Below are 20,131 nucleotides of genomic sequence, written 5' to 3'. Positions count from 1 at the left end.
ATCCCTTAACCACATTTCCCAGTCCGAGTCAGGACATGGGGCCACACAGGAGCAGTCTTCTGGCTTGACAGGCCTTAGGTAGAGGAGGCAGCTGAGAAAGACGCCATTAGTGCCTCCTGTCTCCCTGGAGAGAAACAGTACTGATGACATCTTCCTCCACATGGAGCTTGTGTTCCAACTCAACTCTGGTTGGTGAAACCCAACAACTGTAGCAGTGGAATCGTAGTTAGCTCCATGCTGAAGGTACCATCCTAGGCTGCCTCCCAAATGTCTGTGCAACAGACTCTCACCCGGAGGGAGGCTTGACCGGCCCCTCTCTAAAGCTACCCCAGACTACCTCTACCTCTGTCCTCAGTCTTCTCCAGGGCCTCTCCAGGAGCCACAGTTATCCCTGGTGCACAGTCTGGCTGACCATGGGCATGCCTGTCAGGGCCATGCTGGAACTCTGCTCTGCTCATCACCTTGTCTCACTCTGCAAGCCGGGCTTCTGGTGTCACCTGCTCTGTGACAAGAGCTGCTGGCTTCCATCTGGGATGGTCAGTGGAGATAATTCCCGGTGTGGGCTTGAGGCCTTCAAATGCATCTCTGCCTTTTTGGGCCAGTGTACTTTCCTTTTGTTCTTTCTTTATTGGTTATACTTTAAACAGGGTCTGGACAGAGGTTACTGATCTGAACTTCAACGCCTGTGGTACAGGCACTCTTCCCGGATACTCACTAGCCACAATGTGAATCTAACTCCAGGGTCTTTCAGAACATGGTGGAGGTGCTGAAGGCAGACACACTCTAGACCCAATTCTCTGCCCATATGGAAAGAACAGCCATAGCAGCCTGTGGCTCCAGGGGAAGAAATGTGACTGGAACCAGGTAGGGAGACTGGGAGTGATGGAGTTCAAATGTCCATTTATGGAGACAGCTTGGTTGTAAGGGGTCATGTTAGGAGAGAGAGAGAGGGCCAGTGATCTGCAAAGCTTGGAAGAAGTGTTCCTGCATGTGTCCTGGGTGAGCCTCACAGATGTTAATCACGGTGCTGAACAGGTGGTCTACCAGGAATTCTGGGTTCTGAGAAGCAAATAACCCAAGCTCCAGGCCCTTCCTGTGGGCTGCACCATTTCAGCAGTAACTTCTGGGAGATGGGGTAGCACTCCCACCTCCATATTGACAGCAACCATGAACAGCATGAATGCTTGAGCGGTGGTTACTGTACATCTTTACTGAAACTAAAGACCAGATTTGGCAAGGCTCGGGGGTGGGGGTGAGGGTGGTGTGCACACCTTTAATCCCAGTACTAGGGCAGAGACGGGAGGATCTCTGTGAGTTCAAGACCAACCTGGTCTACAGAGCAAGTTTCAGAGACACAGAGAAACCCTGTCTCAAAAGACTAAAACCAAACAACAACAAAAACAAAACAAAAAAGATCAGGTTTGGCTTGAAGCTGCAAAGAGATTTCATTCTAAGAGAGAGGCTCAGCCACTGAGAAGGTGGGACTATACTCTGAGACTCCACTAGCTGTCAGGACTAGCTCTGCTGGAAGGCCACCGGCTGTTCTGCCCTCCTGTCAGCTTTCCTCTTCTGACAGTGAGCTTCCTTTAGGCAGAGGCTCCTGCTTAAGTGCTCTGCAGGGAGCCTGCATACAGATGGTCAGCTTGCAGTCAATCTCCTGCCGCCTCTTCCCGTTTCTCACCTTTTTTGCTCATATTGGCTTGTCCTTTGACTGTGCTAGGCTGGTTATGCCCAAGGCTCAGCACCTCCCATCCCTTCACATTGGAGGCTGCTCCCAAATGTCTGTGCAACAGACTCTCTCTCACCCGGAGGGAGGCTTGGCCAGCCCCTCTCTAAAGCTACCCCAGACTACCTCTACCTCTGTCCTCAGTCTTCTCCAGGGCCTCTCGAGGAGCCACAGTTATCCCTGGTGCACAGTCTGGCTGACCATGGGCATGCCTGTCAGGGCCATGCTGGAACTCTGCTCTGCTCATCACCTTGTCTCACTCTGCAAGCCGGGCTTCTGGTGTCACCTGCTCTGTGACAAGAGCTGCTGGCTTCCATCTGGGATGGTCAGTGGAGATAATTCCCGGTGTGGGCTTGGGGCCTTCAAATGCAGGCTTCCGTCTCCATCTTTGATTGTTTGGGGCCAGCTTAGTTCTCAAGAGTCTATCCTGCTGTTACACTGGCATTTGGTTTGGGAAACATGGTCAGCTGATTTGTGGGGAGTCTGGCTAGGTGTGCTGAAGGCAAAGGAAGGGGACCAAGAATGACCTGAAGGGGCAGGATGCCGGGCTGAGGGGAGCAGCAGTCCCCACAGCTGCCCTGCGTGGTAGGGACCGCTGGCTCTCTGCTTTGCCTCCCTTTCCCTCACAAGTCACACCTCTCCAGGGCTCTGGCTTTCCCTTCTCAGGAGAGGGAGGAGCCAGCCTACACCACTGGAGGGTCCCTAGTTTTCCCCAGGTCTGAAAGAACAGACCACCCTTCCCAGAGCAAGTTGTTAATACCAAGACACGAGACAGGGCTGGGAGGTGTTAGTCATGGGCAAGGAGACAGAGGAGGCCCCAGAGCCCAGGTAACACATGGGCAGGAGGGTTGTTGGTACCTAGAGTGAGGCTGCGACTGAAGGGGGCTCTTAGCTTCGGGGCTCTTTGCCACAGACGGGGTTCTACGGCAATGGAATGAAACAGACATGTGAACCAGTGCCAAAGCCCGCCCATGAGACTCGCCTCCTGGCCCTTCCCAGAACAGCTCACCTGGACAGCAATGAGGACACAGGTTTCTCCACTGAGTTGCTCCGTTCCCAGGGCTTTCGGCCAGCCTCTGTCAATTCATTCCATAAAGGGTCAGAGTTGAAAGGGCTCGGTGTACCCGACTCCTAAACACCCCTTGCAGGAGTCTGCCCAGGCTCTGGGCACAGAGCGACCTGCAACCTGGCTCCTGAATTTCAGTCCCTCTTTCACCAGGGCACCCAACTCCAGGGTCCTCTCCATGGAGCTTGGTCCAGTGATAGGGAAGCAGAGCTATAAGCTACAAGGAGCAGATCGGGACTCCTCCCAACTCTCTCATCAGTGCTCCTTCGGCCAGGCTCCTCACACTGAGTCTGGCCTGCTCCCTTCCTCGCCCGGAAGCCACTTTCCCTTTCTAAGTCTAGTGCTACAGGCAGAGACACTTGGGACCAGAGGTGTTGCAGATTCAGAGCTGGAAGCATTTCTGGAAAAGTTTCAGAAGCTGGAGCATTTGGGGCTTTTGGACTGGGAATGCTCAACCTTTGTTGTACTAGATTATAATTCATGCTCCAATTCACAGGAAATATACTAAATTGAGCGGAACACACTGGCCAGGGGCCGAGCAAAGGGGCGGTGAGGCTGCCCTAAGCTGAGCCTTGTCTGCAGACCAGCCTCAGGAGGCAGGTTATCTTAAAGCCACCTGGCAGGTGCAACGGGCTTATCAGAACAAATCCTGAGGCCACACCTATACTCCAGGTGAGGCCTCAATAGAATACTTCACCACAGGGAGCCAAAAACTGCTAAGCCTGGGGAATTCCATCACTCACATTGGAAAAACAATGACAGTACCACTGACCAATACAGGAAGTCCTAGAAGGTTGGCAGACATGTCCACTGGTAGAGAGAAGCTGGCAAGAACATCCATCTGTCAGGTGGGCAAGCTGACTCCTTTGCCTCTCCTTACCACATACATGAGCCCCAAGCTTAGTGCAAGGCTGACAGAGTGCTGTGTCCATTGAAGCCTGAATAGCCAGCATCTGGGTTGTCTTCCTATGCTAAGCCTCATGACACTCTCCTAATCACATCCCCTCTGCCACAGCTGACTGCAGTGACCAGGTAGGGCAGGCCAGGCTGTGTTTCTGATAGAGTAAGGTCCATTGGTAACTTAACTACAGCATCCATCTAGTTGGCATTACACAGCACACACAAAATGGGACATTAAAGAGCTGCTTGGCCAGGGGTGGGGCTAAGTGGTAGCTTGCTCAACTACCATATGGAAGCTCTGGACTGTAAAAAACAAAAGCAAAAACCCTCACCACCACAAAACCTCCTGGCAGCCCAGCCCCCAGCTAGGCCCTACATGCCATCTCCATGTGGATGGTACTCTTAGTGCCTTCCCTTAGCTGGACCAGGGTTAAGGTCTCCTTATCATACCTGCCCAGCTGTCTGCCTGGTCTCCTTGGGAAGCTCCAAGGATCTGGAACTCAGAAGACTTGACCCTCTCTGCTCGCCTGTAGAGTGGAGTGGCCAGATTAGCTGACCACCTGTTCTAAGACCTCAAGACTTGTTGGGTCTTACCTGAGGAATTAGGTGGCTGGCTGGTGGCTCGGGTCCCTGGGGATGGGGAGGTGCTAGGATCTTCCTAAAATGGGAGAGAAGGGTCCTTCCATTAGTCTAGTTAGGAAGGCTGCTTAGGGATAAGGCAGGACACCTTTGTGCCAGCTTGCTTTCCAAATGTCCTCAAGGAATATGATTAGGAGATGTCTATCACTAAAGAACAAAACCCTCACATCACAGCAGGGTTACCAGACTGGACAGTGAGGAGGAAAGAGCCTTAGGAAGGCAGCTTCTTGGCCCCCAGCATGCTACCCAGGCCTGATTTATACAGGAAGATCTGCCTTTAAAAAAGGTGGAATAAATGAGGCCTGAGAAGGGCCTTCATAGTGAAATCCACTCCTCAAGGTTCTGTGGCCTGAGGAACTATGAAGCTGGGGCTGGGGGAGGTGGGGTATTAGCTACAACCTAAGAAAAAGCAGTGTTGAATCAAGAGAATGTGGCTACCAGGTCCTAACACATCTATGTAAATAACCTATGGTTCCCGGCCACATAGGCCTTTGTATTTCCAGCATGTGTGGTTTAAGTTCCCAGGGGTGCAAGACGCAGGTCAGTGGGTGAGGACCTCAGTTTGCTCCCTGGCAGGCCTGCAAGGCAACCCTGAATGTATGAAGGACATGGTAGAAACAGAGAGCTAGGGGAATGGGGTAACCTTCCTAACCTGGGTTCTGAGGGGCCATGTGTAGGGAGTAAAGATCATGCAGAAGTACAGGCTGAGGAGCTGGCTGGTGGTAGAGAGAAATGCACATGCCCAGGCCTGGCAAAGCAGGACAGAGCACAGTGAGGAGCAGACTGGAGCCCAGGGGCACCAGGCCCACCTCACTGGCTGAACAGGTGGGCAAAGTGAGGCAAGAAGCATACAGTTCTCTCTAGTTCTGCTGGTGAGGTACAGCCTTCACGCTGTTTGTATTTGAGGTGTATACTCAGGTCGTCCCAGTAAGAGTCTATTTATTTGTTTTAAGAAAGCTTATCATGGGGTTGGAGAGATGGCTCAGTGGTTAAGGGCACCCACTGCTCTTCCAGAGGTCCTGAGTTCAATTCCCAGCAACCACATGGTGGCTCACAACTACCTGTAATGAGATCTGGTGCCCTCTCCTGGCCTGCAGGGATACATAATAAATAAATAAATAAATTAAAAAAAAAAAAAAAGAAAGCTTATCATGTACACAAAGAAAATTGGTGACCACAGACCGAAGTTGAGGCTGGGAGTGTGGGCTGACAGACCAGGCTTCATATGGCTGCCAGGGACAGAGCCCAGGTTTCAGGATTCTCTGCCATGGCTGGGGACCTCAGCTCCCACTGGGCTTGATGGACTCAAGTGGAATGTTTAGAATTAAGTAATTTTGAAATGAAACTGTCTGACTTCCACAAGAATTCAGCAGATGCGCCCAAGCCCCTTGGTGCAGCCTAGTGTGCTGGAGCAGCGGCGGCGGGCGGGTGGGCGGGCAGGCGGGCACTGTGCTCCAAGGGGCTCTTCCCAGCACTCCTGCGGCTGTGCCTCTCCCGCTGCTGAGTGACAGCTCCAAGGGTCTGGTCAAGACAATGCTCAGGACGTGCAAGCCTGGCTGGGTGCACACCATGAAGGGCCCTGTCCTTCCCTCACAGCTCCTCCACATCAGGTCCCAGGCTCCCAGTGACCTTGCTGGGAGATTTGCTGGGAGGCAAGCCTGAGGGTGTGGGTGGGGGGAGGGTAGTGCCTACCGTTTGGCTCTCATCTTCCTTTCTGTCAGCGGGCTTGTCTGTCTGGGAGGCTGCTTTCCTCCTAGATGTTGGGGAGAGAAAAAAAAAATACAAATCAGGTTCCCAAGGTTTCACAGTGACCTAGACCTCTGGGCTGCCTCCATGCCCACCCTTGGTTCCACAGTGGGTCATGGGTGGATCAGGATGTCTGTTTATGTGAACAGGCTGCTTTAGTCAGGCACCCTTCCTCACATGAGCCAAGGCCAGTGGGTAAGACTTTCTGTGCTCACCCATGACCTAGACTCAAAACTAGTCCGGGCAGGAAGGAAGCCCTTGGGTGTTTCTTTGTTCAGCTCAGCTGCTGGTGGCCATAGCTTCTGCAGGAGAAAGAAGCTGGTTGTACTCTGTTTAGGTCTCCAGGGACAGGGTTTAGCTGAGAGGCTATACACCCAAGACACACAAAGCCTATGGATAGACTGGTACCCTGGCCTACAGTCATCTTTGGGTCAGAGCTGCAGGAGGTTCTGTTGCAGCTGGCTGGCTGGGGAACCCTGACCCCAGCATCAAGTCACATTTTGCTGCTCTCCTGTCTGGGGCCTCAGTTAACCTAGTCACACCCTTCCCAGACCAGGACAACACCAAGGAGCTAAAGGTGCCCGAGAGCAGCAGGGCTGCCCTATGCTCAACACCTGCATTTTCCTCACATACATGAAAACTCCTTTTACAGGACTCGAACTTTACAATGCTTCTGGTCTCAATGGTCACCTGCACCTGGCTCCCTCCTAGGTCAACACAGGCCTCCCATACTTTCCAACAGTGTGCTCTGGTAGATTTTCAACTGTGTGAGGCCCCCAAAGTATTAGGCTCTCATAACCTGAGGTGAGTGGCCTACCCAGAGTGAAGTGGTGAGGGGTGTGTGGTGAGGAGCTGCTTCTGGCTGCAGTGGCGGGGCTCACACAGCTGTCTCATCTCCCAACAGCTCTAGCTACTCCTTCCACACACCAGGAATAGTCATCAATTCTGTCTCTAGATCTCTTCCCACTGACCTGTCCTCACTGCCAGCCTCTTTATGCCAGTCACCATCACCTCTCCCTGGACTATAACAGTCTCCTCACTGGTCTACCCAGCCACTTTAACCCATTTCATCCATTGATGCCTGGAAGCCCATGTTTTAGCTCTTAAAAATAGAGGGTAGCCTGGCCTAAAAGTGTGCCTCAGTGGAAATACATGTGCCTAGCATGAGCGAGGGAGGCCATGAGTTCCATCCCAACACTGAAAAGCTGACAACAGAAGACAACTAGACAAGCCACTCCACGCTCCACTGGTGAGACTTCAAGGGAAAGGCCCGTGTCGGGGCTGGCCACACAGCAGCCCTGAGCGCTCACACCCCGTTCTCCATTGCAGGCAGACCCCTGCTGGAAGAGAAGCAGGAGACCAAAAAGAGTTGTTTGGTTGATCCTGCGGATTGTGCAAAGCACATTTGCTTTGTAGGGCCTGGATCCACCTCCACCTCCACCTTGGCACCTGGCGTTTCCATGGCTTCCGGTGCCTCTGGCCTTTCTTTTCCTGTTTTTTTGAGAGTGAAAGTGTACTCCTTCTCAGTTTGGGTACATGATCTAGGCCAAGCTGTTAAGCTCACTGGGAAGGTGCAAACATTTTCTTTTCGAGTCTTATCTGAAGCCCTGTTCACCTCCAAGGGCTCTGAGATGCAAGCCACCCGGGCGCTCCAGCCTTAGCTCCAGCAGTCTAGATCTCCACATGTGCCCGGCTTCTCAGCGTGTGCAGATGCTCATACACCGCCTGGCACCTCTCCCCCAGCCCAGAGAACTGCATTTCTCTAGGCTGAGTACAGCTACAGCCTCCTCTGTGAGGCCCGCTCTCTCCCTCCTGCAGGCCATGACTTACTGTTATGTGAAGGCTGCTTACACATCTGGCTCCTGTCTGGGCAATTTATGTCTGCCTAGGCCTTCTAAGAGGCTTGGGAAGGCCAATGCTACAGACTACCTCACTGCCCTCTCACACTAGTCTTCAATGCAGTAGCTGCTGTATGTGTGTCGAAGGCCAGGTTCTGGCCCACCATGAAGCAATAACCCAGATGCCTGCATTTCTGGACCCATCTCCTCTCTTCATACTCACAGAACCTCCCTCTTGGATTTACTGAGAAGAATTAGGACAACAATGAATTAGGCATAGTTTTCACCCAGGTTGGCCGGCCGGAAGGTAAAAGAGAATGAGAAAGCAAGTGGCAGGGCTCACACAGCTGTCTCCTCATCCTGGGACAGGTCTACTTACCTGGTTAGGGACACAGCCTTTTGTCCAGTGTCTCAGTGATGACAGGTGAGGGCAGGATGGGAGGTGCTTTGCTGACGTGTGAGGATGCCTGGCCCGCCTACCCTGCCAGGTACTCTTACCTACTGCACTACTGGAGCCTCAGGGAACAGGCCTCTGCTGTGGCTTCATCTCTGCTGAGCTTTGCTTAGGCACAGAGAGCTCTGATACGAGGCCTGCTCCTGTGCCCTCTGGTTCTTCAGGTCAGTCATAGCCTTAGTAACCCATTCCTAGTGCTGGTCACACTTAAGGATGACAGGTAATAATGGCCTGCGCAGGCTAGAGCCATACCTACTGGGGCAAAGAGAAAATAGGTCCAGAGCCAACGCTGACACAGAGGGGTCTATCTTCTCCCATCTCTCTGGGCTCAAGTCATCTTGTAATTCCATCCTAGCCTCTTCCACATTCTCTAGAGAGCTCTCTAAAACTCTGGGAGTAGCTTTATGTTTGTTGGGCTCGCGAGTGTAGGGGTGCTCTTCTTGCTCCCTGAATGTGTCTTAGCAATGACCTTCCACTGAAGATCGTAGTTTCCCAAGAGGCACACAGACTCAGAAGGCATCAGACCCACCTCTTGGCCAGGAGTTTGTTCATCTCTTCCATGAGGCCTCCTCCACCTCCCCCGCTGCTTGCCCGGTTGGCATCGGACTTTGAAGTCCCACTAGGACTGGAGCCTCCAGATGCATCTTCTGGCTGAGGGTGAGGAAGCGTGTGTGTGTCATACTCTGGAGCGGTGGTGGGAGCAGCAGCCCCAGTGGATGCAGGATGGAGAAAGACCTGAGGAATGAGGCTGCTAGTCCAACACTCCCAACTGCACAGGTCAGAAAAGGAGACTCTAGAGAGGACCAGGGACTGGTACGGTAAGCTCACAGGCTTGAGTCCTTGCCAAAGTCAGTTGGTCACAAGAGAGGAGGGAAGCACATTTCAAGCCAGAGATATGCATCAGAGGCACTCTTTTATGACCACATGCTGCTCATTCCAGGGCACATGCACCAGGGGTGGGGAGCAAACTGAGTCAGCTGGAAGCGAGTTCCATGGGAAAAGCAAAGGCAGATTCAGCACTTATTAACTAAGGCAGCTTGTAGCTGACAAAGTGCTGTCCCTGTTTACTTGTTTAATAACTGGCAGAGGACTGGCCGGGCTTGGGCACAGCCTTTTGTCCAGTGTCTCACTGATGGCAGGTGAGGGCAGGGTGAGAGGTGCTTTGCTGATGTGTGAAGGGTGACTGGCATGCCCACCCTCTTACCCGCTGCACCCTCCTCAGCTTGGCTCCGGCCAGGGCAGCAGCCAGTCCTGACGCAGAGGTCTCATCGTGGTTGGCCCCCTGGGCTCCTCCAGCGGGCAGAGGGGGCGGGGGTGGGGGCGTAGCTCCTGTGGGTGGAGGTGGAACTGGGGGTGGAGGTGGGGGTGGAGGTCCACTACATGAGAGGGTGGCGCTGGCTGCCGATGAGGGATGCCCTGGTGGGAGGATGGGCCCTGAAATGCAATGGGGAGTAGTTAGTCTCCAACACCTAGCTGGTGTCCAGCCTGCTGTTTTTATTTCAGGTCCCTGGAAAAGAAGGAAGGGCAGCTTGCTCATCAGAGCGATGAAGAACAGAACAGTTTCCATCTCTCAGGAAGGCCCTGCAGAGCTCAGCCCTGTTACAATCACTCTCTATTCCAGTGTCTTTGGCATCTGGGGCTTGGCTATGGCATCCAGTGGCTTAACAAACTTCCTCTGGTTCCACCCGTGCTTTTCTAGTGGGAGGGAGTCTTGGCAGGGCCTTTTTCCATTCTAAGTACTTGGCTCCATCTTAGCCATTGATTGAAATTGGTTTCAAGATATAACTGGGACTAACCCTTGGTCCCTGGGGACTATAAGTGGTAACTGTGGGTCCCAGAGCCAACCAGACTTTGATCCAGGAACCACTAATGCTGAGTGCTGGCACTCACTGTGCACCCAGTCAGGCACCCCCTAGAGAATACTGCCTGAGCTTCCACTGCAGGTCAGGCACTGTGCCATATGAGGAGGAAACAGCGCAGGGAGCTTGAGGCCTAGTAAGGAGAGGACACATCATAGAGGTGAACACAGACGTGCTTGGAGGCAAGCTCTTCTACCAAGAGCAGGCACACAGGATGCCCGTGAAGCCTGAAGTTCTTGGGACCAGATAGGAGAGGAAGTGAATGGGATGCCTGGGAGGAAAGGAAAGGAGAAGCTAGTGCTGGTGCGGAAGTGGGCAGGAGCGTGCAGGGTAGGCTGTACTTCAGAGCTATGTCCCAGCGTGATGGGAGGGCTGACATGATGTCAGAACTGCACTTGCTCAAGGACTGTGCACAGGGGCATGGGCAACAGAGAGGAGGTGCTGTGGTATCAGGTGAGAGGGCAATATCACCTGAGTGCAGGGTGCTTGGGAAGCAGCTGGAGCTGTTTTCCATGAGCAAGACAGAACTTGAGAATGCACTGAGCAAGATGAGGCTACACAAGCACAAGGCAAATGAAAGAGCCCTGTCCCATCAGTGCACCCAACATCCCTTCTCATGAGGCGCTAAGTCCTACTTGGCACCCAGGAAGCCTGCTCTGGTACTCCTCTCTGGCCTCGGCCCCGACTCTGAGCGTCTCTGCACCCACAGCACTGTGTGCACTTCACATTAGGACCAGCATGCCTTCCTGGGGGCAGGACTGCTGTCTGCCTTGTTGATAGCACGCCTCTAGATCTCAGTGCCCTGCTGACACTGAGAACAGGACAATGGGAGGCCTAGGAGGCTCCCTAACCAGACTTGAGCCTAGTGGGGAAGTCGTGAGGGCTGTCTGAGCTGGGGCCCCTGGGCGGTGGGTGGTAGCTGGAGGAAGGGGACTCTCACTCACCTGTGGCAGAGATTCTTCTCTCCAGAGACTCCTGGCGGTGCTGCTGCTCCATCACTTGTCTGAAAAGCAACCAGAGCAGACATCTTGACCTCTCTGTGCCCCCGAGAGTCCAGGCTTGAAATCTGGTTCTGTGGTACCCCTGAGAGCCACAGCACTGGGGTGTGTGTGTGTGTGTGTGTGTGTGTGTGTGTGTGTGTGTGTGTGTGTTTTTGCATGTGCACACATGTGTGGAGGCAAAAGGTCTACTCTGAATGTTGTTCCTGGGCATCATTGACTTTTTTTTCTTTCTTTTGAGACAAGGTCTCTAACTGGACTGGAACTTGCCAAACAGGCAAGGCTGGCTGGCCAGTGAACTCAGGGTTGCCTGTCTCTGCCTTCTAAACTCTGGGTGGTGCTATATCTAACTTTTTGTGGAAAAAAAAAAAAGAGCATTGAGGCTCTAATCCGTTCCTTGCAAGCACTCTACTGACTGAGCTATCTCCTCATATCCCTGGGCTGCCCCCATAAAGAGAGAGATGTGCTGGGTTCAAGTACCTAGATGGAAGAGGCCTGGCAAGCTGGAACAGACTGAGCAGGAAGTGTCTCGAAGAAGCTCACGTGGTGCTCTGGCTGATTTGATTCACGCACTGGAGTGAGTGGGTTGATGGCTCACCTGGCTGTTTGGAGCTTATGGCTTTAATAGATGTGGCCTCAGGAGAAATGGTCAGGAGACCACATGTGAGAGGGTCACCTGGTACTTTATAGGCATGCTCCAGAAGGGGTTTATGGAAGAAGGATCTGCACACCAGGGACATGTATCCTTAATCTGCATTGAGCTCAAGGATCTCTGGCATGCAGTAGATGTTCCCTGTTGCCCCTGAGAGGGCTGGTCTGAGCTGTACTGTCTCGGCTAGCTGAAGGGTGCTCTTGGCACTACTGGGAAGTTTTCAGGCAGGCACCTGTGGAACATGGGGTTACCTTCTCTGGATGTCCATCTCCTCAGGAGAGGGGCCATTCTGCACCTGACGCTGTGTGGCAGGGCCTGTAGGGGAGAGATGCAGAGTGGAGTGGTCAGTAGAGGGAAGAAAGGCCCCAACAAATAACTGTAATGGCACACTCTCCACTCCTGGTCTTCTCACCTGTGCAGCCTCTGCATACACCGGTCTCACTCACCCTTTCTCTCTTCATTCCCTGTGGCTCCTCCCTCTGAAGCACAGGTGGGACCCCAAGTCCTAGCTATTGACATGCACCCACTTTCCTTTAACAGCACTTGCCGTCTCTGCTCCCTCACCTGCCCGTCCCCTTAGCTCCGGCACCAGCCTGTTAAGAATCATCAACTCTGCTGGGTGGAGTACAGGACTAATGCCTCCAGTGGGTGAGTGGCAGGGCCAGACTGAACCCCAGGACTACACATGTGGGGTAGACCCTCCTTGTACCTGCTGCTCACACGGGGAGTCTGGAGCTCTGAGTAGCACAGTGTGGTCCTGCTCCCTTTGTTCTGGGCCACCATAAAACACTTTGGCCATACACACTGTAGACCCAAAGGGTAGGGCCCCACTGCTGAGCCTCGGGTGCACAGGAGGGCTGGTGCTGGAGCCCACCTCAGCATGCTCTGTACAACTTAAAGAGAAGTCTAGACTGCTGCTTCAACCAAGAAAGAGCTGGTTGTTTCCTGGGGCTAGGTGTCCCTCGGGAAAGGCATGCTCAGTGGCTGGCAAAGGGGATGTGCAAGCGGCTTTGTTTCTACCTTTGGGTGAAGTGAGTGCAAGTTCACAACCTCAGACGGCAGGGAGACTCTTCAGCCTCCGGCTCCCTGAAGCCCAGGGTCTTTGTCCTAACCCTCTCCTGTGCAGAAAGTGTTACTGTACTATGGGAGCACGATCAGAGTAACACCCAGGCACTTTCTTTACTTAATCTATATTTCAATTGTAATTCTCACATAGCTAGGTGCTGTCCATGAGGACTTGGAACCACTAAGGAAACCAGGCCCTGGAACGTTAGATGACTTGCTCAAAGGTTATGCAAGATGCATAATAGAAAGGTTCCTTGGGCTGGAGAGATGGCTCAGAGGTTAAGAGCACCGACTGCTCTTCCAGAGGTCCTGAGTTCAATTCCCAGCACCCACATGGTGGCTCACAACCATCTGTAATGAGATCTGGCACCCTCTTCTGTGTACATAATAAATAAATAAATAAATCTCCCCCCGCCCCCCCTCCGAGACAGGGTTTCTCTGTAGCTTTGCCCCTTTCCTGGAACTTGCTTTGGAGACCAGGCTGGCCTCGAACTCACAAAGATCCTGCTGCCTCTGCCTCCCAAGTGCTGGGATTAAAGGCATGTGCCACCACCTCCTGGCAATAAATAAATCTTTTTAAAAAATTTAAAAAAAGAAAGAAAGAAAGAAAGAAAGAAAGGAAGGAAGGAAGGAAGGAAGGAAGGAAGGAAGGAAGGAAGGAAGGAAGGAAGGGAGAGGGAGGGAGGGAGGGAAGGAGGGAAGGAGGGAGGAAGGAAGGAAGGAAGGGAGGGTTCCCTGACCCCTGCCTTACTCATTCTGGCGACTGCAGGTTTCACGGCACCTCAGCTCTACACCCTGGGACTCTGCTATTGGCCATGGCCGTGGTGGCTGAAATGAAAACTGCCCTCCGTAGGCCTGGCCATCTGAACAGCTGGTCACCAGTCAGCGGCACTGTAGGGGAGATTTGGGGGTATGCCTTGCTGGAGTGGGTTTGTCCCTGGGGGCAGGCTTTGGGAGTTCACAGCCTTGGGCTACTTTCAGTTTGTGCTCTCTGCTTCCTGCCCGCCACTCCCCATCCCCACCATGACAGACACTGTCCCTCTGGGACTGTGAGCCCAAGTTAAGGAGCTGCTTTGGGTTATGGTGTTTTCTCACAGCAGCAGACAAGAAACTAACTCACTGGCCTTAGGTTCTAGCTAGAACAACTGAGCTCACCTCCAAGTTTAGACTTTGCCCTTCCTCCTCCTGCATGCTGAGCTCCTATTCTGGCACCCTTGAGTTGCTGTGTCTGAGGCCTCATCCTTACCTCAGGACGAAGACTCTGGATGCCTGGCCCACAGGGGCTGCTGCAAGATCTGACAGCAGCCATGCTCACAGTGTTCTGCTGTCACACACTTGGGTTCCTCGATCTTCATACTGGCCCAGACTCCCCAAACCTTCAGCTCACCTGCTACTACAGAGAGCAGGGGAAGGCCACCAGGAGCCATAGTCCCTCACAGGCCCAGAGCTCTATCCTGAAGACACACTTTGGAGTCAGCCAAAAGCAGGAGATACCCCTGGATGCCCTCTTCCCTACCCACTGGTCCAGCTGTCCCATGGCAGGGTCAAATAGAAGGGTTGGGTAAGAGGCTTATTCCTCCAGAATGGTTGCTGGTTCCTTGGGAAACCCTAGACAACAGCCCACTTACAAGGGCCTCTTCAGCAAGGCAGTCTTCTCAAGTGGGAGTGGGTATCAACAGGAAAGCTCTGGACATGACTAATAAGACACTCACCTGTCCTATGCTGACTACTGCAGATAACTTGGCTTACGTCTGTAACCACAGGCCAAGATGGCAGATTCATTGTGCCATCTCCTGCCTCCTGAGCTGAGCTGTGACTCTGTAGGATTCTAAGGAAAAGGAGGTCCCCTGTTCCCCTGGTCTACCTTCTACAGCTGAGTACTTAAGTGTATTTTTAAAAAAGATTTATTTTATTTTTATTTATGTATATGTGTCTCTGTGTCTGCCGAATAAGCATGGGTGCTCATGGTGGCCAGAGAGGGCACTGGATACCCTGGGTGTTGTAGAATATTATTTTAAGGTGTGTTACTTTTATGTTGCATTTGTTTAACTCTGTGAAGCTGTGTTATTGTGCCTGTCTAAAACACCTGATGGTCTAATAAAGAACTGAATGGCCAATAGCAAGGCAGAAGAAAGAATAGGTGGGGCTGGCAGGCAGGGAGAATAAATAGAAGGAGAAACATGGAAGGAGAGGAAGGAGCTGCCAGAGAAGGGGAGGACCAAAGGGCCAGTCACCCAGCTACACAGCAAGACACAGAGTAACAGTAAGATTTACAGAAATAAGAGAATGGGAAAAACCCAGAGGCAAAAGGTAGATAGGATAATTTAAAGTTAAGAAAAGCTGGCAAGAAACAAGCCAAGCTAAGGCAGAATATTCATATTAGGAATAAGCCTCTTTGTGTGATTTATTTGGGAGCTGGGTGGCAGGCCCTCCAAAAGAACAAAAACCCCCAACAACATCTGGGGTTGGACTCAAAGGTGGCTGCATGGGGGTGTGATGTGCTTGCTGCACAAGCTTGAGGCCTCGATCCCCAGCACCCATGTAAAAGCTGAGTGGTGACACAACTGTAACCCCCCACAGGGCATGACTGGCAGCTGTGAGTCCAGCCCCTGCAGTGGGTCTTGCCCCTGGCAGCAAGCCAGGCAAGAAATGGAAGAGAAGAGGTAGGACTGGTTCCTCTCAGAACACAAAGAGCTGCTAGGGGATAGAGGCTGAGCCTCAGCTGAAACCAGAACCCAAACTTGTCTGCTTCAGGCCCACCGGACTACGATGGTTCTTGGGAAGGAGTAACTTCCCGATGCTGGGGAGGTCTGCTTCCTAGCCTCAATTCCAAGTGCTACCACCTACTCATTCTTCCCAAACATCTGGAAAACCAGAGGATGTCCTCTATCCTTGAAGGTCACAAGGTGGGAGCCACAACAGGAAATAAACAAGAAGAGAGAGTGAAGAGGGGCCAGTCTCCATCTCTGGGCTCACAGATGTAAGCAGAATGACAGGAGGAGAGAGGAAGCTGGCTGGAGAGGATGGAGCAGAAAGACCTGGCAAAGTGTAGCTGGAAGACAGTGGGAGACAGGAGGCTGAATCACCCTCTAAGAGAGCAGTCAGCACAGGGCAGGGAAGAAACACACCCAGAACCCAGTGCAGGTGACAAGCCAGTGAGAGCAACCTCCTCCACCCTTCACAGGCTTAAAGACTAAGCAAACTTGCGGGGTATGGTGGCGCACGCCTTTAATCCCAGCACTCGGGAGGCAGAGGCAGGCAGAAGATCTCTGAGTTCAAGGCCAGCCTGGTCTATAGAGCGAGTTCCAGGACAGCCACGGACACAGTGAGACCCTGTCTTGAAAAATAAAACAAAACAAAAAATACTAAGTAATCTCATTTTTGAAACTGAGGTAAATCTGTAAAAACCATATAACTTGCCATACTTTCAGCTAACTTTAAAAAAATCACTATTTTGGGAGGAAATGCACCTGAGCAATATATTATTAGTCTCCTACTAGTTTTGCTGATGTGTGGGTCATAATGGTCATTTGGATTTTTTTTTCAAGTATTTGAAACCTACTTTTTTGGAAATCACTGACCCTTTGGTAATCTTGTATCAACAGAAGCCCAGATTCCACTCTGAGATCATGCTAATGTCCTCATACCCCAATCCATCCCACTTTTTAGGGAGGTGACCTTGAACTCTTGATCCTCCTGCCTCTATCTCCTAAACTGGGGTTATAGGCATGCACCAATACCTTTTTTTCCTTCTTTCTTTGTCTTTTTATGTAGCATAGACTAGCTTTTACTTCACAGTTCTTCTGCCTTGGCTTCCTGAATTTTGGGACCACAGGCCTGTGTCACCACCCCTAGCTGTGCTGTGACTTCTTGAAAAGCCTCCAGAGTGGTTTGTGAAGATGATTATGCACAGGCAGAGCATGGATTAGTCTACTCCCACCACCTTCCCCACCCCTCACAACACCCTGTTTTGCCCACGAGTATCTTCAAACCCTATCCCTCGGGAGGCTGATCTGAGACTGTTTTCTCATCTCCACACTTGACCACTTTGTGAATAAACTTTTTTTCCCAAAACTCCTGTCAGTTTCAGTGGCTGGCATACTATGAAGGAGAAAACAGTTCTGACGTGTTCAACATCACACTTCTTAGTTATACTGCACCCCCTTGTGTAGATGCACACACATGCATTTATGCATGTGTCTGAGGGTACGTGCACATGTGCATGTTGCAGGTCAGAGGACAACCTCAGGATGTCATTTCTCAGGTGCCATTCAACTCTTACTAGCCTAGAACACACCCATTCAGCAAAGCTAGCTGGCCAGTGAACCCAAGGGGTCTGCCTGTCTCTGCCTTCCCAGTCCACGATTATAAGTACATATCATCACTCCTTTCGTATGTGGGTTCAGATTCTCAAGCACTTTACTGAGTTATCTCCCTAGGCAGTGTACTGGTCCTTTACAGAGGACTACCAGAATACCTGTCTTTGCTATAAGGATTTGCTAAGGATTTTGAAAAGGGTACCATCATCTTCAGGAATGCTGCCCTTGTGTAGGGGAAGGGATGAAGAGACAGCAGAGGAAAGAAGAATTGGGGTTCAGGTTCATAGAGAATGCACCAGATGCAGACAGCTCCCCTCTGCCCCCATTGCCCTCACACCTGGCCAAGATGCTGAAACATGGACATGTCAGGTCATGAGTGCCTGGGTACACAAACTGCTCTGTATTTAGCTTTTTGTGTTGAGCTCTGTGCTTACTAGGGCATGTTATGTGTGTTTGTTAGGTTCAGAAGACAGGAAGAGCACAGGCACAGTCTAGCCATGCCTCCACTGTTGACACCTCCAGATTCCCAGCACTCACACAATTCTTGGCACCCAGTCAACATACAATGAATACTTGATGAGTAAAGATGGCTAACAAACTTTCTGGAGCTCTCCAAGTAATGGCTGAGTGTACTGGTGACAAGAAACAAAACAAAAAACCCAAAAACATAAACTTAAAAAATAGCAGAGGTCTACAGTCCAAAGACTCTCAGAAAAGGCAAGAGTGGCGAAGCCAGAGCCTGTACCCAACAACCTCCGAGAAAACAGAGCAGGTGAGGTATTCTGGGTCACCTGTAGTGGCTGGGGTAAAGGAGAAAGGACTAGAATACACTGGGTATCAACTGGGTCCTGTGCAGAAGATCCTCTTCATGTCTGAAGACTGTGGGCCAGACTGTCCCCACAAGTCTGATGGGACTAGAGGGGTGGTCTTCTGGGGGACCATGCTCTGCTCTCCTCCAGGCCTCCTGCTAGCCCTCAGTCTCACCTTTCTGCTCCTTCCCATACTGGCTGTGCTCTTCTAGCATGCTTACATTTATAGAAATCCCCTTCAGGGTGATTTTATTTCACTGTATTTAGTTTTGGCATTTTGAAACAGGGTTTCATTATGTAGCTCAGGCTGGTCTTGAACTCGTAGCTTCCTGGGTTCTGGGATTAGACTTTGCTGGGTTTGCCACTAAGTAAGTGCTATGAGGAATTCTTTACTTCTTTGGGCCTCAGTTTCCTATTCATGCAAAAGATAGAAATAAGGATCATTTGTCTCCAAGGCCCCTATCCTGCCTTTGGTCCCAGGAATTAAATCTGGGGCCTTGTACATGTTAGGCAAATGCTCTGCCACTGAGCAGCAAATCTGCTCTGCCACTGAGCAGCCTGCAAACCTCTACAATTCAAAAGGACAAACTAGGAAATATACCAAATATTGACACTGGTATCTTGGGCTAGTGGAGTTTCTCCGCATTTTGAGTTTTCAAATTATGCAGGCATCACCTTTGGGACAGGTAAGTAAGTGGCCACAAGTCCTTGCGGTCTCTTGCCTGGGTGCCTTGTGTAACTTCACATTCTGAGGAGGGCAGCTGAAGCAAGCTGCCAGCTGCTCCTAATAAGTCTCCTGCTCCCTCCCTTCCCACCCATGAGACTCAGGACAGCAGCCCCAGCTCCTCTGGGACAGAGCGCAGGCTGAGTCTCCAGCTACCCTCTATAGGAAAGGCATCTGCTGGCCTTTTGAAAAGATGGAACCTGAGATCCCGGGAGTGCCAGGGACAAAGGACCTGCACCTGCTCAGTAAAGCTTGATATAACTTCTGGCCAGCAAACGACAGCCACCTGGTTTGAGCTGGGCAGTCTCCCAAGCCTCCCAAGCACTCTGCGCTTTCCTTGCTACCACCTCTCTAGCTGCTTGCTTTCCCTCTTTCCCTGTTGGCTGGAGACTAGGCCTGTCCTTCTGTATGGGTATTGTTCCTGCTGCCATGCAGACAAGTGTCCACATAAGAATGGAGTCTGAGACCCAGGATCTGACCACTATAGAGTTACCTGGTCCAAGCTACACAGAAATGGTAGGAAGACTGGAGCAAGCTCCCAGGACAAATGTCCCCCAACCCAAGACTCTAGCTAGCCCCTTTAGCATCTTATGCTCGCTCAGTCTTGGCTACATAACCTCCACATCTGTACTTATAAGGCAAAGACAGCTCCTGTGCCGCCACCACTTTCCACATTTTTTTTTTTTTTTGAGACAGCATTCCACTTTGTAGCTCTAGCTGGCTTGGAATTCACTCTGTAGACCAGGCTGGTCTGGAACTCACAGAGATCCACCTGCCTCTGCCTCCTGATGCTGGTATTAAAGGCATGTGCCACCATGCCTGCCCACCTCCACATTTTAATGCTAGTTTATTTGCTTGCTTAAGGAAATGCTGCATGAATTTTCCAGTCTTTTCTAGTCTCTGGGACAGCAATTTAGACTCATGATGGTTGACAGCCAGTGGCTGTTGTGCTCAGATAATATCTTTGTTGGCTGATCTGCCACCGCTGATACTCTAGCAACAGTCCCTCATCCCTGAGCCCTGGCCCTGGGCTGGATAGTTATAACTGGACTCCTTGTAACAAGCAGACACCGCCTGGTCCAAGAGGTCAGGCTTTGAAAGCTCTGTTGCATGGGAGGGCCTTTCTTACAAACAGGGAGACTGCTTCCAAGAAGGGAGAAGCCTAGGCCATACAGGTAAAAGAATTGACCAGCCCTTGCCATTGGGCTTCAGAAATAACATGGCAGAGGAGAGGACCTCTTCTAATTTTGACAGGTAACAGCTATAGATGTGGTACCAGTGAGTACCCCTTCTATGGTCCCCCCACCCTCTCTTTGCATGGAGGGGTCTTGAGAAC

General features: G+C 51.6%; 1 protein-coding gene across 4 annotated transcripts in view; it reads right to left on the bottom strand.

The window, feature by feature from the left end:
- Positions 1 to 20,131, bottom strand: part of Evl (Enah/Vasp-like) — a 150,765-nt gene that overhangs the window by 2,571 nt on the left and 128,063 nt on the right. For 3 of the 4 annotated variants that reach the window (XM_036205990.1, XM_036205988.1, XM_036205989.1), the window contains exons 4-11: positions 12,130 to 12,193; positions 11,173 to 11,231; positions 9,574 to 9,803; positions 8,899 to 9,020; positions 6,024 to 6,084; positions 4,287 to 4,350; positions 2,736 to 2,802; positions 2,585 to 2,647 (exon numbers count right to left, since the gene is read on the bottom strand). In XM_036205990.1, coding sequence (XP_036061883.1) covers positions 2,585 to 2,647; positions 2,736 to 2,802; positions 4,287 to 4,350; positions 6,024 to 6,084; positions 8,899 to 9,020; positions 9,574 to 9,803; positions 11,173 to 11,231; positions 12,130 to 12,193 — 730 coding nt within the window. The remainder of the gene's footprint in view (positions 1 to 2,584; positions 2,648 to 2,735; positions 2,803 to 4,286; positions 4,351 to 6,023; positions 6,085 to 8,898; positions 9,021 to 9,573; positions 9,804 to 11,172; positions 11,232 to 12,129; positions 12,194 to 20,131) is intronic. The other variant, XM_036205991.1, reaches the window with a different exon arrangement.

This window comes from Onychomys torridus, chromosome 14 (assembly GCF_903995425.1).
Source record: "Onychomys torridus chromosome 14, mOncTor1.1, whole genome shotgun sequence".
Taxonomy (NCBI): Eukaryota; Metazoa; Chordata; class Mammalia; order Rodentia; family Cricetidae; genus Onychomys; species Onychomys torridus.
The sequence above is the reverse complement of the archived record's forward strand: the minus strand, read 5'-3'. Positions and strand labels throughout refer to the sequence as shown.